Genomic DNA, 23,411 nt, shown 5'->3' on the forward strand with positions numbered 1-23,411 from the left:
AGATCCACAAGGCTCCCTAAAGTACACTCGTGATGTTATAAGTAACAGTGTTCCTGCATTAGCTACTTTTTTAGGGTTAAATATTTTTGCTCCTATGAGTTTAAAAATTACCAAAATTACCTAGATACAGGTGTTGTCTGATTGCTTCCCCCCCCCCTTTTTTTTTTTTAATAGTAACTGGCTTTGACGTATCTCAGCACAAATATGCAATTTGCATCAAGATCTAGAAAGTACCAGATCTTTTGGAGAGGGGCAGTATTTCATAACCTTTAAATGGAGTATTCTAAGATTGTGCCTAGAGCAAATATTTATGGTGGGTTATAAATCCCTGAAACAGAAGAAGTAAATAGTGTAACCCAGCCATAATTCTAGATGAGCAGAGCTGCTATATTAAATACCTATTACCAAATGTGCTCTTTGGAAACTCCACTGATTTTCATATTTGTAGCATGGATTAATTAATGCTGCAGGAAAAGCCCTGCTTGTGAAGACCACCAGCTCTTAAGGGCGTTGGGAGAGATGGTTTCCTAGCTGTTCTCTAACAAGATTTTTATCTCTTTTGGAGGCCTGGTTTCCTAATTTTTGCACACCTTTGTGTCATCGCTGTAGATCACCACACGTGTTCCCCATTGGCTAGTCCAATGTCACCTCATTCTCTATCCTCAAACCCATCTTCGAGGGACTCCTCACCCAGCCGCGACTTTTCTCCTGCTATCGCAAACCTGAAACCACCAATCATCATCCATCGGGCTGGAAAGAAATACGGTTTCACTCTCCGTGCCATTCGCGTCTATATGGGTGACAGTGATATCTACACTGTGCATCACATGGTCTGGGTATGTCTCTGCTTTTCTCAAAAGAGTACCCTGGGGTCCACAAATGCTCTCTGCCATGACTGGGGGGTCTAGCTTTATACATTGTGTTTTGTCACTCTATTTCCGCTATCCTTATTTGGACCCGAAGATATGTTTTCGGGGTGGGGGAAATCCTTAAAAAACAATAACAGCATTTTGAGTTTAAGTATAGCAGTTTTCAAGCCCCTCACAGAATCACAGCCACCTTCTTTCTTTCTTTCTTCCTGGTTACATGAATCCACTTCCTTTCTCCTGTAACTCATATTTTAAAGCATGTTTCTTTGCACATGGCCTCTTTATTTCTGTTGGGGTTGTTGCACGAGGGTCAGTTAGAGCTATTTTTTTTCAGGCCTGTGTTAGCAAGGATGGTCTGCTCGACATCAGCCTGCCGGCGTCCTCAAAGCAGATGCTTGGAATTGATTACAAGCCTTCAAGCATCATGCTGCCGTGCTGATTGCCTAGGGATTTAGCCCTTGGTTCAGCTGTGTGCTATCTCACAAGGGCTGGTTTCCTTGTCCATATCTCTTCCTTCACATAAATTGTGGCACTTGATCTCTATGTTGTTTGTTAATGTATATGACTTATAGGACTGATCGTCTCCCTGGAGCAATGTTATGTGAACTGTTAGAGAGGAGGGAGCCTGGGTAAAGGTGGCTCGTTATTTTTCATGTGTCTCTCTGTGTTCATTAGATTATTTGGACTTCATGTGTGTTGATCGTCACTTAACACTCATTTGTGCATACAGACATAATCTGGAGCTGCATTTCTTCCCGTATTCCTTTGTGCTGTTGGGAAAATGCCAAATTTATCAAGATACTGATTTGTAACTTCTTCTGGCTGGAGGGAGAGTTGAAGTATTGTCAAGCATAACTGTCAGCCACTTTAAAGGCAGCTCCCCATTCTGCACAGTGGTGGGGGAGAGGCAATGTGGTCAGGGAAAAGGGCTTGTTTTGTGTAGGCTAATAAGGGATGGAAAGTGGAAAAACCCTGTTTGGGATTACATGCAATATAGACAACCTAAGTGCATGGCATGGAATCTTATTTAGGAGCCTTCTCAGTTGCTAGCAAGTACCTGTTAAGCTGCTGGATTTGGAACAGCAAAGGTCTTGAAAAGGACTGAATACTTACCTGCAAATTGAGAGTCTTGAGTTAGCATTTCTGAATGATGAAAAGTTTCAAAAGTGGGTTAAGATTCCTGCTTTGGGAGGAGCTGGTCTTTCGATCAGCTTAACCGTCCCGGAAATCCGCCTGGGATCAGGAGACGAGCACCAGGGAGAGGAAGGGCGCAGAGACGAGCGTTCAGCTGTGCTGGCCAAGGGCTTCTGGCCACCCGCGAAGTGGCCGGTGCCGGCCACAGCACGAGCCGGCCGGCGGGCTCGTAGCTGCCTCCTCTCAAACCGGTGCTTCCTTCTCCCTGCCAGCACGTGGAGGACGGCGGCCCGGCGCACGAGGCTGGCCTGCGTGAAGGGGATCTCATCACACACGTCAACGGGGAGCCCGTCCACGGCCTGGTGCACACGGAGGTGGTGGAGCTGATCCTGAAGGTGGGTGCTCAGCGCTGGCCTATTCTGGGAGATGGGCAATATGCAAAATATGAAACAGCTTCTTTTAAACACTGTAGCTATCTAATTTCCACTTTTTTGAAGTACAAACTAAGCACGCGGCACCTGGCCTTTGTTTTGCAAAAGCTTACTGATGTAACCTGATCCCTATATCTGCAAAATTGTCTGCATGTAATTTCAGCAGAATTCCAAGCTCTTTTGTGAGAAATAGGGCTCACCAGATGCACAGTTAGCAGCATCAGCGAGAAAGGTTAATGAGATTTAAGTATACCTTTCCTCAAGCATCACTTTAAGAAACAAATACCTTCAAAATTTTCCAAATTGCTTTTTTTTTTTTTTTTTTGGCTTTAGGCTGTGCTAATGTTATTAGCTCTTAATACTGCTTTCTCAAGGATTATTCCCAGTGGTATTTAAAAGCAGCTTTGTAATGGTTGGTTTTAAAATTATCCAGATAAATGACTTGCATTTTGATACCTTCTCTAAGCTGAATTCATTTATTTAAATAAAACCTGAAGTTTTAGATAGTTCCAAGAAGTCTTTGGGATCACAGATATAGGAGCCATTTTTCCCCACTCTGAGCTGAGTGAGACAAGCCTTGCTCTGTGGCACAGATTCGTCTTGACAGATGCCTGATACGCTCACATCTGCCATCAGTCAGCACACTGGAAAGAGCAAGTAGGATTGGTGACAGAATATCACTTTGTTCAAGTTTCCAAACAGAAGATGCCTGATGGTATCATTTAATAGCATTTCTTCAGCGTCTAGCACCATTGCATTTTGATGCTGTATGAGTATTAAACTGAGCCGGTTGGGATGTCAATGGGAGAGGTCAGATGCCATGTTCTCCTGCTCTGTGAAGCTTCACCCACCAGCTGGGATCTGATTTAATCATTTGTGAAAGCCTGACTAAAGAGGGCTCTCTCTCAGCTCTTCCCTAATAAATGATAGGTGGAAATGCAAAGAGGGAAATGGAGTTTGACATAGGATTACAAAATGGCAGTCAGCAATAAACTGTCTACCTGCTTAGCCTGCAAATCTGCTTCAAGAGGTCGTGTTTTAAAATGTGTCTGCTCCGTGTTTCTGACAGAGTGGAAATAAAGTGTCCATCTCGACCACACCATTTGAGAACACGTCGATCAAAGTTGGGCCAGCCCGAAAGGCCAGCTACAAATCCAAGATGGCTCGTAGGAACAAGAAAAGCAAAACTAAAGATGGGCAGGAAAGGTTAGTGTTGAAAATTAGGTGGTAACCAAGATGATGGAACAGAAGTGTTGTCAAAGCAATTTGCACCTGATGTCTGCCAGCAGGAACACTCTTTGTTTTTACTTTCTTTTTGTTTTCCTTTGTTCTTTAAGAGTGCTATTAAATTGAGTGAAATGTGCTGATAAATATAAGACTTTGGGGCTTTTAAACATCGTTTTAATGCTTTTCCACAGTAAGAAGAAGAGTTCTTTGTTCAGGAAGATCACTAAACAAGCATCACTGCTTCACACCAGCCGTAGTTTATCTTCTCTAAACCGCTCACTCTCTTCTGGAGAAAGTGTACCTGGTTCTCCAACTCACAATCTGTCTCCTCGCTCACCTACGCAGAGCTACAGATCCACACCCGAGTCTGTACATTCAGGTAAAAATAAAAACAAAACAAGCAAACATACACAAAAACAAACAAACAAAAAAAAAACAGGGGCGGAGGGGTGTGAAAGGGGGCCAATGGACAAGATTTGGAGAAAATTTTGATGTTTACTTACTGATTCATTTTTGAAATAAAATACGCAGCAGCAGATGGTAGGTCTGTTTTTGAAATAAAATTACAATTGCTACATAGGTTACCGTAAGGTGTATGTGTAAGGATGTATTCTCATTCATTTGTTCGTGACAAAATAAAAAGAAAATCCGTATGTCCTTTTAAGAATGCAAATGCTGAGCTACGTTATCCTTTTGCCTTGATGCAAATGTGTGTTGTAAGTTGCAATGTTTTTATAGCTGTTTGACACATTTTCTGTATTAGTTCTGAAGAAAGGAATCAAAACACTATGGAAAAATCATATTTGAAAATTAGATTAGCTGACAGAATAACGGGATTTGCATCCTGAGAATAGCGTTGAAACACATGGCTTATCTGCTTGGAGTTTTTGCAGAGAAAATATTATGTTAGCAGAATGTTTTTTTCCTGTGTTATGGTGTCATGACGATGGTGTGAATTTTCAGTGGAAGCTTTGTAATATTACTGCAGTGGTTCATAATAACATGGCATTTTGTGTTGCCTTTGCCTGTCTTGTTTTCAAGAAGTAGTTTTAATCAATATATAATAATCTTTTTGGTCTGTTCTTTCTTTTTTTTTTAAGTTGGTGGCAATTCTTCCCAGAGCAGCTCTCCCAGTTCCAGTGTCCCCAATTCTCCAGCCAGCTCTGGACACATCCGACCCAGCTCTCTGCATGGCCTGGCGCCGAAGCTCCAAAGGCAGTATCGGTCTCCGAGGCGTAAATCTGCAGGAAACATCCCTCTGTCGCCACTAGCTCACACTCCATCACCAACACCACAGTCCACATCTCCGCAACGCTCCCCTTCCCCTTTACCAGGGCATTCAGTTGGCAGTTCCAGTGTTATTCAGTCATTTCCAGTGAAACTACACTCCTCTCCACCACTGGTAAGGCAAATTTCTCGGCCTAAAAGTGCTGAGCCCCCTAGGTCTCCTTTGCTGAAGAGAGTCCAGTCGGCAGAAAAACTGGCTGCCTCGCTGTCGTCTTCTGAGAAGAAGCTGGGTTCCTCACGGAAGCATAGCCTGGATATCTCTCATTCGGAATTCAAGAAGGAAATGCTGCAGAGGGATCCTAGTCTCCAGAGCTTACAAGAGTCTGCGAATGAAACAACAAGTGGAAAACTTGGACTAGCAGAAAAGGTCATGTTGCAGAAGCCAGGCTCCAGGAAGCTGGGTGCTATTCGACAGGACAGGGTGGAGAGGAGAGAGTCCCTGCAAAAGCAGGAGGCCATAAGGGAAGTAGATTCCTCAGAAGATGAAACGGATGATGGTTCAGAGGATAGTCAGGATGGAAGAAGACTGGACAAGCCACCTGGCAATGGAGACCGAGGCTCTGATTCTTTTAATGAGGATAAATTTTCTTCTAAATTAGAAAGCAAAGATAGTATTGAAGATGATGCCTTTCTGCCTGAAGATCCAAAAGGTACAGAAGAATTGCAAAAGGTAAATAATCAGCAAGACAAGGCTGTTTCAGAGCTGCTGCAAACCAGTGTGCACCCTTCCTCATCAGGGGCCCTCCCAAGAACTTCTCCAGAGAAATTGCCTATCTTACCCAGCTCAGAAAAGCCATTCCTAAGGTCAGAAACTACTGCAAAGGAACCTAAAGTGCCAGAAAACAAAAAATCAGAACATTTTAGTCAAGAAGGCAAATCTCATGAAGCAATCAAAGACTTAGGGAAAACTACTAGTACTCTAAAACCAATAGATCATACCGAACACATACAGCACCCATCTATGAAACCTCTTAAACTTGAACAAGGTGACTCTTCAGGGGCCTCCTGTGGTAAACTTGACCCGAAAGACTCTCTGCTCCCAGAAATCAGTCAGAAAAAACATGACTCGAAGCCTCTGCTTGTTCTTTCTCCATGTTGCACGGCGAGCGTGAGCATTACGCTCTCAACGAGCCGCGGCGACAGCAGTGCCGAGGCTCCCAAGGAGACGCTGCAGCCTGTCGAGCGCAGCAGCCCCTTTCTGCATCCTGCAAGCAGGAGTGAAACACCCCCCAGAAGTCCCAGTACCGACAGAAAGCAGCCCAGCTCATTGCAGACGGAGAGTGTTTCAGCTGCTAGCAAAACGAGCCAGGGCAGTGCCCCGGCTCTGGGGTCCTCCCCGCTCCCCGTCCCCGGCGCCGCGGAACGAGCGCTCTCCGTGTCGCCGCTCGCGCAGAGCGTCCTGGGCCCTCTGAAGCTCAGCATGGCCGGATCTGGCGAGCCGGAAAAGAGGAAGGATTTCCACCATTTGGGGGCCTCTTGTCAAGAGGAGAGGGATTCCAAACAAAAAAAGCAGGAAGCTTTGCAAGCAGGACCGTGTCAAGAGAGAGCCAAAGCCCCCAGCACCGGCAGCCTGCCCACCAGGAGCGGATCCTGCACAGAGTCCTTGCACGCAGCGAAGACGTGGGAGGCGGCGTGTCCCATGGGGGCAAAAAAGGAGCCAACCTTTTGCAGTTCTAAATCATCCGAAGCTTTGGGAAGCAGCTGCAAAAGCGCCTCCTCCACGGAGCTCCCGCACGCCCCGGGGCAGCCCGCCCTGGGGGCCTCTCCTCTGCCAGACAGCAGCACGAGGCCCTGGAAGGACGGGACCCTCGCACAAGGAAAAGACAAAGAGGCTGGAAGTCAGTTAAAAGTGCCAGACTTTCCTCTGTCCTGTGATGGTGCTGCGAAGAAAACATAGCAGCATCCCTGGTACACCCGGACTGGAGCGTTCCACATCCAAAATAGAGACTGCATGTTTGAATTTTGTAATATACACTAATATAAAATAGAACTTGTGTACATCTATTTTTGGGAGGGTTTTTTTCATACTGTTTTTTGTGTTTTTTTTCATCCTTGCTATTCTATTTTTGTACACGGTAATGCTTGCCATTTGAGGTCTCTTTAGAACAGGGTATCTTTAAAGCAGGGCTTAAGAAACAGTGTGCTGATTTTTTCCCTTCCTGCCCTTTTATTTTGCCCTGAGTTTAGAGACTTTTTGCTCTTCTCCAATTCTGTGTTCAGATCCCCAAAATTCTGAGTGCAAAAAAAAGGCAGCTTACTTGAAAATCTTTACTTTTCAACCCTTCTCTTTAAAATGTCATTGAAATTCACAAATTGCAAGTATTTGCTGTGAATTTACAGGCCAATTTCCTTTGACAAGGTGGACACGAGTTTCTTGTCCACGAGTTATTCTGGAAATACAAACCCTCTTCTGTGCTACTAGGGGAACAGAGAGAGGATTATTTCTGTCTTGCCTTTAAACCAAGTACAAATATTTTTCAGTGGAATTATCAGAGAGAAAAGCTATTTTGGGGGGGAAGGAGGTTGATTGTTTTCACTTATCCTTTATGGGACACAAGGTGACTTTCCCCCTGCATTTTTAAAATTTTAATGACATTTTATCTTCCCTTCTCTGGCCTCAATTTGCAAATTGCCCTGCCTCAGAATAAATGATCCCAAGGAAAGGGGTGCCTTGTAGGTTGTTTTTAAAGTAGGGAAGTTTATAGTCATGTGCTCTTCAAAATACGGCTTGGGCAAAGTTACCTCAGTGATAAAAGAGCTTTGGAGACCTTTCCTTCTCTTGGTGAGCCTAACTAGGTAGGGATTTTAAGGTGTTTCTTAAGAGTTCTCGACTAGGGGTTGGAAAACACAACAAGTTTTCCAAATCTGCCTGTTTTTAATAAAAAAGAGAAAAAATCTTTGAGGAGTCCTGACTCCTTGAGTTCTGTGGACAAGCTGCAAGCAGACTTCAAAACACATACGATATTTCAGGATTTCAGCTTTGACAGCTAGGTCATTTCCACTGCTGAGGTCACTTGGTTCCTTTCAAAATTACTCTTCACTCTTAGGTTTAGCCATTGCTTTGCTTTAAGCGTGACCAGCTCTGGATAACAGTGCTCTTTGCTGAGGATTAGATCAATAATAATACACCAGTAAATGTGTTGAATGGTGAAGCCTGTCGCACTGTAAGCCATTTCTTCACCCAATTAAAGGTTCCTGTCTATGGACACTCCCAACATTTCTCCCGGATCGTGCTCAGCTTTAATCTAGTCTTGTCTGAGTAAATCTTCCTGTGGATCACCCTCAGTCTCTAGTGTCCTGCTCACTGGCTTACTCTGTTAGAAGCAGAGTGACTGTGCAACAGTATCTCAAGGCTAAAAACTGCATCTGTGGGTCTGGTTTCATTAATACTGCTGCCTTTTCCCTCTTTGAAACTTGAAGTTTTGATTCACTTTCCCTAAATGTAAATAGTTTTTTGTTTTTTTATATATATAGGAATATATTTTTTCCATCTCTTTCGACTTGATTTCAACTCAAGCTACAGATCACAAAAAATATCTGTAATCTTGCCCTGTCCCTTTCTGTATAACCTTTTTTTTTGTTTTTTCTAATCCATATTTGATTTTTGGCTGCTTGGATTTCATTTCTGGACCAAGTTTTGATTTGGTTTGAGCTTTTCTTTAACATGTTTAAAGTAGTGTTTACTCTGTGTCTGTGTGAACATGTTTGGTGTTTTTAATACACTAGCAAAAGCCTCAAAGCTCCCAGATAACATGTAAATAAATCTTGCTGTGACAGTATTGAGAGCAGGGCCTGCTGGACTGTCTCTTTGCTCTTTCTGCTGGAATTCGTAGGCTATTTGTATACACTCAGTTTGCAATTATAAGCCACAATATTTCCACCATCCTCTCAGGGTTCTGGGCATTTCCAGCCTTCGAAAGGACTCTTGCTGATGAGTATCATTCTGTGCTGATTCTGGAGCAATAGCAAGTAAGGAACAGATCTGGCAGGATCTGATACTTGATCTGGCTGTTTTTCTCCCTGATGGGTTGATCTAAAAAGTTGCTGAGAAATGAGGTCGAATTGGCGTAAAATAAATTTTGTGAGTGTAATGAAAAATGTATTCGGCATCATGAAGCTGTGGTTAATTTTGAAGAGGAGTCTCGAGTTTATCCCTAGAGAGCGGCTGTCTGTGGCGAGACGTAACCCACGAAGTCCGTATAAAACACGTAGCAGGCCGGGGTTGCGCGAGGACGCGATTCAGCCCTGCTGCTCACGGGGCTTCATGGTGCCCTCTGAGCTCCCGTGAGGGGATTTGGGTTTAAAAAGGTGACAGGGAAGCGAACGGCTGCTCCTGAGAGAGGGCTCTGTAGCCGGGGTTGTTCAGAGCTCGCCCCTTAGCTGGGCGAGCCTGAACACAGAGCAGGTTGTTGCTGGGTGCTGGCTGGGGCAGGGCCGAGGGGGCGGCGGGGAACGGAGGTGCTCTCTGCGCTGACCCGCGGGGGCTTTGAGTCCTCGTCTGGGGCACCGTGACAGAGGGAAGGGAGGACCGAAGCCCCGTTTTCCAAGGCACGCAGTGTACGCCAGCGCTTCTGAGCGCCTTTTCAGCACGGTGCCGAAGGGCTCTGGCAGCTCTAGCCCGGGAAAGGGGGTGAAGTCTGTGCCAGGCCCGCTGGGGTCATGGTGCCTGTCATGGGACGAGCAGATTGGGATGTGACCGTCTAGAGGGACCAGCGGTGGTAGCTGCTGACTCCCTCTTTGCAGCCGATAGTTCCAGTGGTGAATTTCAGTGTTAGCCTCGTTTTTCTTCTTTTTTTCTTTCCTTTTTTTTTTTTTTCTTCTTTAATGAGTGAAAAACCTTGGTATGTCACAGCTGTTGCTGCTTTTGCCTGAATTGGCCAAAGAAGAGGTGAGATATATGTTTAGTCACCTCCTTTGTAGCTACGGTACAGACAGTGACCAGTGCAATTTTTAAAACCCTGTTTCCTTGGAAGCCAAAGCCACACAGCAGAGCAGGGAAAGCGCCTGTTCCTAGCGGAGCCTCGTGCCCCTGCCCCCTGCAGCCCAGGATGTCCTCCCAGCTCCTCTCCTTCCACGTGTCACCGTGCGTCGTAGCAGCACTTCTCATTTAGAGGTGGAAACGAGGTACTAAGGCAGGCGCGTCCACCAGTTTTTATTACTTGTTCTGCTGAGTTTTGCTTAAACAGCTCCTCTGCTCACCTCGCAGTGAGGAGGTGTCAGAAGGCTCCGTGTGTGAGGAGTGAGCGGTGCCGGCGCCCGGCGAGGGCCAGGGCTCCCGCACGGAGCCGCCGGCAGGATCTGCGCTCCCTGGATAAGCGCGGCAGGGCAGGCAGCGGGCAGGCGCGCGGGGGCCGCGTGCTTGGGGAGGGACAGATGCACATGCCCATCTCGGCTCCGTGTTGCTTCCCCGGCCCCCTTCCCCATCCCGTCCTGCGGGTTGGGATGCGTTTCTCGCCTCTCGGCGGTCTGGGAACCGCAGCGGAGAAGCCAGTTGCCATCCTTGCCCTTCTTCATGTCTGTACCCGGCTGATGCATTCCTGCACCATGCTTCGTTTCAGTGTTGCTTTCCCCTCTGTCTCTTACTGTTGCAAACTAAGAGAAATGGATGATATTTATTGTAAATATTAGACTTTAGCATTGTAATGGCCACTCCTGGGTCTGAATGTCAGAGGCCTTTGGCTGCTAATATACTAAAGAGCGCTTGCTGGGGGAATGGGTAGGAGTGAGCAGTGGGTTTGGTTTCCACACTTGCAAAAAAAGTGTGATTTGGAGTATTTTTTTGTTGTTTTTCTTCCGAAGAGGGGAGGATAAAGTCTTTCTCTGGTTTTCTCTTACTGGCTGTGAAGGATAAACCTGTACTTCTAGTAGAAGATTTGACAGCGGTGTGTGTTTACGTTGTGTTCAGTCTCCATATCCAGGTGGCTCGCGAGCCCCTCTGCGGCCGGGCGCTGCCGAGCTGCGTCCCTCGGCATTAGCTAGAAAAGAGAAAAGTGTGGAACTTACGTGTTTTTAGAAACTTGAACAATTGCCACATAATAGCGGTGCAATAATTTTTATTCATGTTGTACCTGCATGTCGATGTTCAAATCCTCCTCCAAAATAAATTTTTTTTTTTTTTACATAAATTCAAGCCTCTATGTTCGTTTCTTGGATTTTTCCTTTTTCTTCTCACCAGAGTTGGGACACGGCTGTGCCTGAAACACAGAGACCATCCGGCAAGGCGGAAAACAGGCGGCAAGGGGTATCCTGAGTATCAGGATATCTGGGTATCCTTTGCCTTAGTGCTGGGCCTTGGGAAAAGCCTCCAGGGATTATTTCTGCCCTTGGGCCCAACAGGCTGCAGTGACGCCAGTGGATCTGGGCCCAGCCTGCGACACTGGCTCTGCTCTCCCGGTTCCTCTGCGTCCTGCATCCAGAAAAGCTGCCGGGCAGAGTCTGGGCTTTGCAGCGTCCTGCAAACCGGCTGCTCGTCATTGGGGTGATCCTTAGGGGCAGAATGGGGCAGCATTTCGAGGACGAGAATTTGGGGGAAATCTGAGGCCTAGAGATACCTGCGGTCCCACCGGCCCTGGGTTGCCCTGTCCCTGCTGCCCCCACCACAGGCCAGTGAGCTTTACATTTTAACCGCTGCTTAGGGCTGACCTCACATTTTGGAGCTTACTTCATAGTCGCTAATGAGGGATTAGCAATGTTAAGCTAATTAGCAATTGGCAAGAGAGGGCTCAGTTGGTCTGCACAGTCCGACATGCTGTCGATGAAGCCGTTATTTGGTGATTACAATGAACTGCTCAAATAGGCGGCTCCTCCTCATTGGGGCAGGGAAACGGGGCTGACCGTGGGCTGCGGCGACGGGAGCGAGCCCGGAGCTGTGGTTTCCTCCAAATTCTGTGGTTTCAGGCTCCTGGGGCCAAGGGATGTTTCTGTAATTGCATTTTTCAACCTGAGTCCTTCAAAGCACACAGCCCCCGGTGCCTGCATGGATTTTGGGCTGCAGCTCGTCCTGAGCTTCAGAACTCAACTTTCTGCTGCCCAAGGGCAGAGAGTCAGGATTCAATAGCAAAATTGTCCAAAATCTACTGCATCCCACTGATCCCTCAAGAGAGGGGGGAAGTGACCAAGTGACAGCCCCAACTCGTCCCTTTGTGTCTCTTCACTCCGTGGGGCCGTCGCTGGAGATCTTGCAAAGGCCCAGGACCTTCCTGGGATCCCTTTGGCTCAAGCATGGGGAGGAGACTGATGCTGCATTTGGATCCCGAGCCAGCCAGAGCGCTGGTCCCCGGAGCCAGGGGATCCTTAGAAAGGCTCTGGCACTGGCTGCCCTCGCCAAGCGCCTGCCTCAGGAAGGGGCTTTGCCACCATCATCCCTGTGGACACGGTGGCTTCCCGGGGACAGCACTTGGGTGGGAGCTGTTCTGGAGTGCAAACGCTTCACTGGTGTGAAGTCCCCATGTGGATGAGGCCTAAACACCACCTCAGCTCACACGTCAGTCCAGAATTCTGCTTTCTGGCTGGGTTTAACCTGCTGCCTCAGCAGCTGCTCCCATGTTTGGGTTTCTCCTCAGTTTCAGTATCTCTAAGGTGCAGAGCAGCCACCTCGCTCCCGCCGCCCGCAGCCCCCTCTCCGGCCACGTTACGGAGCATCTCCCACCCGCCCGGCGCTTCCCAACGTGGGACTTGTGGGAAAAGCGGCCAGCCCAGTCGGTGCCATGTGGCACCCGCTCCCGCGCGCAGGCAGATGCTGCTGCCCGTGTGCAGCTCTGGCCTGGGCTGCTTCCCTCCTCGTGCCGGGGCTAAAAATACATGAAATGGGGTGGATAAGCGGGTGCCTAAAGATACCGGTTCTTTAATTAGCACTGGGCGACGGCCTCATGGTCACGTCCGTCTGCCTGCTAATCCAGTGGGCGCGCATGGGCTAAGCTGCCTTAGCGCCAACAGCCTCTGAGCATCCTCCGCCCCGGGCGTCTTCACCTTCAACCCCTTCCTCAGCACAGGGGCCCGAGGGAGCATCCTGCTCCTGGCGATGGGCCCAGAGGAGTCGGGTTTACAGAACCATGGATCTGTTATGGTTGGGAAAGACCTTCAAGATATCGTGTCCAGCCATAAACCCATCACCACCACACGGGCTAAACCATGCCCCTAAGTGCCTCAGCTACACGTTTCTTGAACACTTCCAAGGACGGTGACACCACCACTTCCCTGGGCAGCCTGTTCCAATGCTTGACTATTCTTTCCAGGTAGAAATTCTTCCTAATGCCTAACCTGAACCTGAGGCAACTTGAGGCCATTTCCTCTTGTCCTGTCAGTAGCTATTCTGGAGAAGAATTACCTCCTTTCAGGTAGTTGCAGAGCGTGATAAGGTCTCCCCTGCGCCTCCTCCAGACTAAGTAACCCCGGCTCCCTCAGCCACTCCCTGTAAGGTCTGTGCTCCAGCCCTTTCACTGGCTTCGTTGCCCTCCTTTGGACACAGACTCACAGACTGGTTGAGTTTGGAAGGGACCTCTAGAGATCATCTAGCCCAACCCCCCTGCTCCAGCAGGGACACCCAGAGCACGTGGCACAGGGTGGCATCCAGGCAGGTTTGGAAGATCTCCAGAGCAGAAGACTCCACAGCCTCTCTGGGCAGCCTATTTCAGGGCTCTGTCACCCTCACAGGAAAGAAGTTTTTCCTCATATGGAGATGGAACTTCCCGTGTTTCAGTTTGTATCCCCTACCCCTTGTCCTGTCACTGCTCACCACCGAGAAGAGTTTGGCCCCATCCTCCCTACATTCTCCCCTCAGGTATTTGTACTTGTTGACAAGGTCCTCTCTCAGCCTTCTCCAGACCAAACATGCCCAGCTCGCTTAGTCTTTCCTCATATGAGAGATGCTCCAGTCCCTTAACCATCTTTGTTGCTCTACATTAGACCCTTTCTAGAAGTTCCACATCCCTCTTACACTGAGGAGCCCAGAACTGCACCCAATACTCCAGGTGCGGCCTCACCAGAGCTGAGCAGAGGGGCAGGATCACCCACCTCCACCTGCTGGCAATGCTCCTCCTGCTGCAGCCAGGATCCCATTGGCCTTCTTGGCCATGAGGGCACATTGCTGCCTCATGGTTAACTTGTTGTCAACCAGGACTCCCAAATCCCTCTCTGCGGAGCTGCTTTCCAGCAGGTCAACCCCTGATCTGTACTGGTGCCTGGGGTTATTCCTGCCCAGGGGCAGGACCCTGCACTTCTCCTTGTTGAACCTCATGAGGTTCCTCTGTGCCCAACTCTCCATCCCGTCTAGGTCGCTCCGAATGGCAGCACAGCCCTTGGGAGTGTCGGCCACTCTTCCCAGTTTTTTTTCTTCCATTCCCTTCTAGGCTGCTGCCTCCCTGTTGCTCTGTGCAGTTCCCAGCTGCTGCTGCCACCCCATGCTCATGTGGGAGCACCAGGGCTCCCACGGGTCCTTTTTCCCCTCTCGTTCAGCGAGGCCTCACAGCCCTGGGAAAGGAGGGGGACACTTATGGACCATGTGTATCATGGCCCTGCAAGTGCACAAGGTCCAGAGCTCCTTTGTGGGGAAAGAGAAAACCCAGCAGCTTTGCGGCTTGGGAGAGGGGGAGGAAGATGCTCTTCCTCATCACCACATCGCTGGGGTTGCTGTTGCCTTGCAGCTGGGCTGGGGTTTATTGAAAGGGTTTAGCAAAAGCCTACCCAAAGCAGAGGTGAAGACTTGGGCGGATCCTAGCACCAAAACCCGTGGGAGGAAACTTGGCAATGCGGCACTAAAGGCAGCTGGAGGCTTAATCTGAGCAGGGCTCCAAGGGCCGGGCATCTCGGGGCTCCCTGGGCTGTCTCCTTCCCACATGGACACGTGTGGGAGCCTCCGACAGCACCAGGAATGGGCAGGCCCCGGCAGCTGGCCCAGCAACGAGCAGCTCCTTGGAGCGGTTACGGCCACTGCTGGGAATCGTGCCTTGGAGCAGAGAGGAAGGGAAAAAAAAACCCCATCCCGCCTGTGGCCAGGATCAAAGTACCGTGCCGCTTGGAAGCCTGTGCTGGAGCCATTTCCAGGTTTATTTGTGCACGTTGCTGCTGTGAAAGGCCGCTTTGTTCCCAGGGCTGCGGCGCTTCGGAGCCGCTCCGGGAAGGCGGCGGTGCTTCCCGCGCCCCGGCATCCCCGGGGGCGCCGGGCCCCTTCCCGGGCGGCCGCGCAGGTGCTGGGCACGGCGGGCGCTGCCGGGCGGCCGCGCTTTGATCCCGCTGGGAATCGGCGGCTCCTCTGCGCCGCCGCGCGCGTCCCGGGTCGGGTGCCGCCCGCCGCCATTCGTGTCGTGAGTGATGTCGGGCCAAGCGCCCCGGCCTTCCTGCTCGCCCCCCCCCCCCCCCTTCTTCCTTTCACGTCTTCCCAAGCTTCAGGCCCCTGTTTGTGGGTTTGTTTTTTAAGAGCTGTTTTTGCTTCCTGGCCTGTTTCACAAGATGCACCATCCACACGACTGGAATCACCCTCGAACAGCTGCTCCTCGACACAGGCATCTGCTTGGACTTGCTCAGTCAAAGCGCTCCTGGTCAAAAGCAAATGGAGTTGGGGTCCACATGCCCATATCCTGCATCCCCAGGGCTCATATTCCCTAAAGCCTGCATCCTCAGAGCTCACATTTCATGTCACCATGTCCTGCATCCCCTCCATGTCCCACATCCCCATGTCCCATATCCCTATGTGTGTCCTGCATTCCCATGTCCTACATCCCACTCCTTACATCCCATATCCCAGATCCCCATATCTCACAGCCTCCTGTCCCACAGCCCGACCCTCCCTCTCCTCCCGCTGCCAGGTGGAGGCAGGAGGGCAGAAGGCTGCGTCACGTCCCGCCACCTCCAAAAAGTGGCTAAAACCAGCTCGGTTTAACTCATCCCCACGTTTAAGGCATGGCCAGAGCGGCTGCATTAACAGCGGCTCTAAAACGGGCTGAGCGGGGCGGCTCTGAGCGCTTTCTGCGGGAGGAAGTTTGTGTTGCCTTTGGCTGCAGGAGCGCCCGGCACCTGCCCTGGGTGCACCGGGCTCCGGCTCTGCCGTCCTCCTGCTTCTTTGCCATGGTAGGAATGGGGAAAGGGGGAGCACGAGGCCCGTGGTTCACCCCCTCACAGGCAGAGCAGGGATCTCTCCAGGACACAGCGCTGGAATCTCGGCCCAGCCCTGCTGGTCCCGGGGCCCCCAGGGCCCTGCGCTGTGGAGTTAATTCCCTCCTTCCTGCCGCTGACTCCTCTATTGGGAAGCGGCCCCTGGATTTTTTCGGCTTGCATCACGCGGTGAGGCCGAGCCAGCCGGGCCGCAGGCTGCCACTGCCGGGGGGACGTGCCAGGAGCTGGGAGGCTCCAGAGGGAGCCGTGTGCCCGGGATGAGGAGGGAGGTCGGGCACTGCTGGAGGAACCGCTGGTGCCCCCGGGACAGAGGGCTCTGGGGCAGGCGGTGCGATTGGGGAGGGGCAGTATCCCAGGGGATCTTCAACCCCCCCCCCCCCCAGGGAATCTTCAATCCCTCTCCTGGGATGCAGCAGCTGAGCATTCCCTGGGCCTCGGTTCATGTGGGGCAATGTGGGGCATCGCCCCCTCTTTGTTTTCACATGCGGAATTTGTGTTTTAACCTTTTGCTCCGCTTTGGTTGAAGCCCGGGGATCAAGCTGATGCGATTTCCTGTGAAATGGAGATTCTGGGTCCTTGTCCAACCTCTAATCCTCCAGTTTACTTGAAAGCTCCTGGCCCCAGCTCCAAGCTTGGCCTGGATGCTCCCGGCGGGAAGCGCTGTGTGCATCATTGCTGCGCCCGGTCACGGCCTTTGGCTCGTGGCAAGTGCAAAAAAATGCCCCACGCTTCCTGGAGCTGCACGCAGGGATGTGCCGCCTCTGCAGGCAACGGGGCTGGGGCTCGACTGTGGCTTTCGGGGAGGCAGGAAGCTTTTGGGAATGGTGGGGTGCTTGGGGAAAGCTGGGCTGCTTTGGGAAGGCCGGATGCTTTCCACGTTGCAGCATCGCAGCTCTCTCCATGCGGCACTTTGGGCAGCCGGGCCTGGCGCCTCCGCGTTCCCCCGCGCAGCTGGCGAAGCCGATGCCAAACGTGCAGGCCGGGGAGGTGGCCGCTGCCGCAGGAAGCGCGCGGGGGCGGCTGGCCGCAAAATTTCCACCGCTGCCTCTCCCTTCGAAGGGGAAAACCTGCCGCCCCAGGGCCTGCTGCCCAGCCACGGCCAGGACCATTCCCGGCCTGGAAAACGGAGACCCGCAGCCTCCTTGAGCATCCCAGAGCATCCGGCTCCCAGCGCATGGGCACCACTGCCACCCGAGCTGGGTCCCGTATCCCGGCCAAGGCAGTGAAGCCAGAGGCCTCGCGGGAAGCGCTGCAACCTTGCTGAGGATGGAAAAATCCCCGGGATCTGCCCTTTCTCCGCGAAGACATCTGAGCTGGGCGGTATTTTTCTTTCCATCCAGTCAGCGCAGCCACTTGGAAATTTCCTACGGCGGCTCCCGGCTGTGATGTTTTCATAGCGAAGCAGCCCGGCTGGCAGAGCCCTGAACGGGATCCGCCAGTTAGTGACTTACATCTTCCTTGTAACTCTACCTCATTAGACTTTATTAAAAAGAAATAAATTAAAACACCCACCCCACCCCCAAAATAGAGGAAACCTCCATCCTCAGGAGGGGCACGAAAATCCCTCCCGCTGCTCGGCTCTCCGCTGCCTCTGCTCCGGCACTGGCTCCCGGGAAGCGGCTGGTGGCGGCCGTGGGGCTGGTGTGTCCCACACAACTGTTGTCCTGCCGCTCAGCACTGCATCATCATCATCATCATCATCATCAGTATTATTGTTACTAGTGCTGCTGTTATTATTACTCTTGGTACAGTTACTAGGAGCCACAGCTCTTTCCTGAGCACTGGCCCTGGGCGGTGACGCTGTTGGTGACACCAGGTGAGGTCCCAGCAGCCTCAAAGGAAGATGGTGCCGGGGAGGGTGGCGTTTTCCACCCCGGAACTGCCCTTTTTGCCGTTTAGGTCTGGGGAATGGGGGGGTTTCTGCCCTACTTGGCTTGGATGGCCCTAACTCAGGAATCTGAGCAGGTGCTGACTCAGCAGAGGAAAAAGCTGACTTGGCAGTTTGAGAAAATGCTGGCCCAGCTTTTCTTTTCTTTTTGTTGAAAGGGGCAACTCAGCGGTTTGGCCGAACGCCGCTCGTGGGGCTGAGACAGAAACGCCGACTCACGGGTTTGCAGAGAGCCTTTGATCCCAGCCCCAGCGCCGGCCGCGGAGCCGTTTCGTCCCTCTCCTGTTTCCCGGGATGTTCCCGCAGCTCCTCCCGCCCCCGGGCTCCAGGGGTGACTCCCTGGCCTTGGCCCTTGTCCCTCTCCCAGGCCGGTGTCCCAGGCAGCCCCACGGGAAGCGGCTGCTGGACGGGGAGCAGCGCGGAAGGGGCACTCGGTGCCGCGGGAGCTGAGGAGCTGGAAAAGGCATCTCCGAGCGCCAGGGAAGGGGCCACGACCACATCGACACCTCCAGCCACCCCGTTTTCACTTTTTCCTGCTGATTCCCCGTCACGCCAGCCCCGCCGCATTTCCCAATTTATTAGAAACATCCTCGGAAAACATTACATGTCCATGTGCTTTATTGCAATTCTTTTTTTATTGCGTTTTTTTGATCTAGAGCAAGTAGGCCCAGGATGCTGAGTGTCTGGGATTTAAAAGCCCAACCATCTAGTAAAAGAAAGTACAGCAAAATTGTAACACGTTGGTGACAAGTACAGTGTTGCATTACTGATCTAGAAACTACAGTATGACTTGTCCGAAAACACTAACATACAATTGGTTTCCTTATGAAGCAGTTTGTTTCTTTTTAAAAGTTAAACTACATGAATTCCTTTTTTTTTTTTTTCTTTCATTATTATTTTTTTGACTACACCATAAATGACAGAACAGGTTTTACACCAATAACAAACAGGAGTACCGAAGTTACATGCTGGAATTCAGCCGGGAGAAAAAGAAGAAGCCCTCAACAGCTTCCCGAGAAGCAGCGTTGGAGCAGATGCAGTTTCCCTTGGAGAAAATGGAATTTAAGTAACAAAAAGCAGCAGCAACGCAGAGGTGGAGCTGCTGTTTCAGCCCTGGCTCTGGCTCCGGTCCCGCTGCCCATCGGCTCTGGTCAGGACGGGATTTTAGGCCTATTTGAACGTGCAAACGTTGAGCTGCATCTTGAGGGAACGTACGAGGGTTTCTTCTTTCAAACCTTTGCTGTGAACCAATTTTTTTTTTTTTTTTTTTTTTTTACCGTTTGTCCCAGAGTAAATAATGATAAAACCCAAATTCAATCACTTTAAAAAAACAAAACGGAACAAAAACAAAACAAAAAAAAGAATTCCGTAGTTCGGAGGTTCACATAGTCAAGATGATCACAACGGATCCTTTTCGTCCGACACAAACGCACCCACCGCGGCCCGGACGCACGTCGGGAGGCGCCGGCCGGGAATTCCGCTCGCTCCGAGGGCAGTGCCGCTCAGGGCCCACGCGCGCCGGTGCGGATGTGGATATATTGTACACTTATCTCTATACACACAGTACACGGACACACGCACGCGCACACACACAGATAGGATGCAGACCGCCACAACCCCTGGTGCAAACAGCCAGATTTACAACATGGACAGGATTCGCCTAACGCCTCTTTGCCGCTGCAGGAGGGACACGGGCCTGTCCCCAAGTGATCCCTGCGGCCGCCCCCGGGTTTGCCAAGGCCGACCCCGCGGCAGGAACTGGGGGTGGGGACGGGTGGCCACTGAGGCCACTTTGGCTCACCCGAGGTATCAGGGAAGCGATTTTTTCCCCATGGAAAGGAGGGCCTGTTCCCATTTGTTCTGCCTCGGAAGCTCGTATCCCCTTTGTGCAAAGGCAATTTTTGAACGAACGGCCAGTCCAGCCACCGTGCCGCGCGGGAACACGAATCCCACGGGAGCCGGCCCGGGCACGTGCGCTTCGAGCCCCGGCGCCACTGGCGCCCGCAGCCGCCCCTCGCCGCCCGCCCTCGCCAGCAAGCGGGAAAGAGGGAAGATTTTAAACGGAATTCTCCCTTTCCCGTTTGGTGGAAGGTCTTGCTGCCCGCGGAACGCCAGAGTCACAACGGCGCTGGACAAGCCCGCGCCACCCAACGCCATCGGGACGCTCCTCGTCCAGCACCTGCCTGTGGGGCTGCTTTGCCGACAGCCCGCGCTGCTTCGTGCCGGGGACCGGGTTCCCGGTGCCAAAGCAGAGCAGGGCGCCCGCGAGCGCCCAGCACGGAGAGGGGGAGCAGGTTCCCGGGCGCTCCCGTCGCTCCCGGGGCCGGGCGCCGCGCGGAGCCGCAGCCGGGGACCCCTTTGGGCGGCCAGCCCGGCCTCCCCTCCTCGGGGCGCTGCCCACGCTGCTTCGGATGGCGAGTTCGGGCGAGCGTCTCCCCTAGCCGCCCGGCCTCGCTCTTCTTTGGGAATAGATTTTGACTTTGCTGGTCTTCCCAAAGCAAATGTTTGCAAATTAACAGAAGGAAGCTACACGTAAGGAAGTCCGGTTTGAAACGCGATCCAAACGAGAGCCCAGCTCACCACAGTGCTTGGTAAAACCGCGTGTTGAACCTGTCTCACCCCCCCAGGCCACAGACAGTACCTGTTCTATGTCTGCGCAATGCAGCAAACGTACGAGACTCACTAACATTTCAGATTTTTATTCCCTGTTAGTGTAACAAAAAAAAAAAAAAAAAACCAAACAGACATTCAAAAATAGAAGATTGTTCAAGTACCAAATAAGGGGCTTTTCCAAACTGAAGCTGACACCTCCCCAGCGACTCCGCCGCACCCGGCCGCGGCGCCGCTCCGCTCCGCCGAGCGCTCGCGGTGTCGGGACTGGGATCCCTCCTTCCCCTGCCTCCCAGAACGGCACCAGGTGTCGGCACCCGCTTCCACAGGCCCCATTACGGCTGCCTGGCTCCGCCAAGGGCAAGGGTTGGGTTTTGTCCTTCTCTGACTTGGATTCAGGTATGACTAAGCACAAGCTCTTTCCCTAGAGATGCTCTTGGCTGGGGAGGTCCTGCTTACACGAGTGTCAGCGAGAAAAGAATCAGGCCCGTCACAATAAACGGAAAATTCCTTGACCATCTGCCACGTCAAGAGAAACGAGCGTGGAAAGAGCGTTTTGTTTTTGGCACGGGACAGAGGGCTGGACTGGATGCGAACTCTCGACTCCAGCTACAAAAGGGGCAGATCAGCTCCCCAACCCACTGCCTGCGGGAGATTAAAAAAAAAAAAAACAAATGAGAAAACAAGGACCAAATCTGGAGCATTTCGAGGGTAAAAGATGCACCACCGCGTATTACTGTTCACATTCTATTGCGCAGCAGCCCAAAGATCAAGACATCCCTCCAAGTTCACAGGTTGGTTCTTTCCATGCTAAGATCACTTGCAATCAAGAAAGGAACTAGCGGGAAAAGATCTGCAAGTCGCTACCTTCAGTGAACACGGCACTCCTGGCTGGCATAACGGGGCCAGCTGAGCTCCCATCCACACGGGCACAAAACACTGAATCACCCCTGATCCCTGCAAATATACTTCAAAACAGATTAGAAGAAACTGTGCATATGAGAGTTTCAACATTACCCCCCGCCCCCATTTAACACTGTGCAAAAGTTAGTATTTGACTCTACATCTATACTGAACACAAGCCGGGTCAATGCCATCCGCACTCCTCCAGCCACACTCCGATAGAAAGCGGCTGCTCCGACAGTGAGACTATTTCCCCCTCTTTCCTCCCTATGTTTTGACTCTTGAAACCAAAACTTTCTCACATCTTACTGCTTTACAAGACCTTGAGTTCCTTTGTTTTGCCTTTATGTTCCCATTTCCTGTATTTGTTTTAGGCTCAACAGCTGGTTTTTGTACAAGGTGCAGTGCTGTACCTCGCAGGCCCGGCTCCGACTCCTCAGCCGCACTGGAATCGCAAGGACACGGGAGCCACGGGGCTTCCCACGGCCCTAACGGTACCGAGCGAGCGGAGTTGGGCCAAGGAGAAGGACCGCGGCAGGACCGAGCCCTTGCCCAGGATTACACCTGCCTCATGTCAGCCGGTTCTACACCCATTTTCACTTGCCATATGAGTGCAAAATCCATGCAAAAGAACGTGTGCCATGACTCGTGAGAGCAAAAAACAGGTACCAATCTGAGCAGCTGTGACTTGAGGCACCTACACCAGATGCAAAGAGATACAGTGGCAAAACAGACACTCAGAACCATCGCTGAGGCTACGGGAGCCGAACACCAACGGCAGAGGCTGCATCTGCCCACGGCCCCGCTCGGAGGCCGGGGAGGGGGACGCTTCACGATGAAAGAGGGACCAGATTCTGAATTCAGTCACACCACCATAAAGCCAAGATACCTCCACGGACGCCAATGGAATTATATTGTATTTACATTGGCAGAAACGGGCCTGGAGTCCGGACCAAGACCTCACAAGATCAGTGAGATCCCGCTAAGAGGAAACGTCAGACAGCCCCGCTTTTACACCGCTGCTGTCAGTGCTCCGAGGGTGTGCCAGGATTTATGAGCCTGGAAGTAGATCCTGGCTTGTTTAAAACAAAAATCAAGCTCGAGTCCTATCTAAAAAACACCGTAAATGTAAAACCCTTCAGCCAGTTCATTCCTTTCCCAAAAACAAGAATCAGAAATACATGCGCCATTATTTTGTAATGCTAACATTGCAAGAGCCAAGCCCTGAGAGATTGCAGGAGCACAGAAAGCAACCAGACACTCCTCTCGCACAGATTTTTCCACAGGAATTAGGCACCTGGCTATCATTTGTGCCTTTGAACTGATTTCCCTCATTAGGTGTTTGGCCTGAACCCAGCACTAAGGGAACATTAGATGCACAAGAGGTGAGAATGACAGCTTTACAGTTACCAGATTAGAACTGCAAATTATCCAAGAGGTAGGGCAGGTTTCTTTAAAAAGAAAAATTTCCATGTCCACATACAGCTGGAGAGTCCACTCCAGAGCAAGGCTAAGAGCAAAGCCTAAGCCTGAGTTTTCCTTTGCTTGGGGAAGCGAGAGAGAAGGGACACACACGGAGACGACGTGGTCACTTTGAGACCTGCCCTCACTAACTTGCTTCTCCTCTACTCAGCCCAGCTAAGTTTCATAGTCTTTTCTTTAACGAGAAAAAAACGGCACCTACAGAGCCTTTTGCCTGGAAGTTACGCTCTACCTGATTACAAAGCACCCGGGAAGTACCAGGGTCAATAGTGCAAAATGAAATATCTCACGGGCAGAGCAGGCAACTCCACCGCCCTTCCCGCAACTGCCGGCAGCGCTCCAGGCTTGCCGCTTCCCTGCTTGGAATTCATGACATTCAGCTAAATAATACTCCTAGCGCCTCTGGTGATGTTACACTTTCAACACCACCAGGCCTGGCAATTTGAGCAGGAAATCAGCAATAGGGTCAGA

General features: G+C 51.2%; 1 protein-coding gene across 3 annotated transcripts in view; it reads left to right on the forward strand.

Moving 5' to 3' along the window:
* MAST2 (microtubule associated serine/threonine kinase 2) overlaps nt 1-8,828 on the forward strand; it is a 187,209-nt gene extending 178,381 nt beyond the window's left edge. For all 3 annotated transcript variants that reach the window (XM_088526153.1, XM_088526151.1, XM_088526152.1), the window contains 5 exons: nt 610-836; nt 2,276-2,398; nt 3,504-3,640; nt 3,853-4,040; nt 4,762-8,828. In XM_088526153.1, the coding sequence (XP_088382279.1) occupies nt 610-836; nt 2,276-2,398; nt 3,504-3,640; nt 3,853-4,040; nt 4,762-6,845 (2,759 nt within the window). In that variant the 3' untranslated portion in view covers nt 6,846-8,828. The remainder of the gene's footprint in view (nt 1-609; nt 837-2,275; nt 2,399-3,503; nt 3,641-3,852; nt 4,041-4,761) is intronic.
* Nucleotides 8,829-23,411: the final 14,583 nt, after the last annotated feature.

Source organism: Tinamus guttatus, unplaced genomic scaffold, assembly GCF_059628265.1.
Source record: "Tinamus guttatus ecotype Peru unplaced genomic scaffold, ASM5962826v1 Tinamus_guttatus_pri_ptg000242l, whole genome shotgun sequence".
Lineage (NCBI taxonomy): Eukaryota > Metazoa > Chordata > Aves > Tinamiformes > Tinamidae > Tinamus > Tinamus guttatus.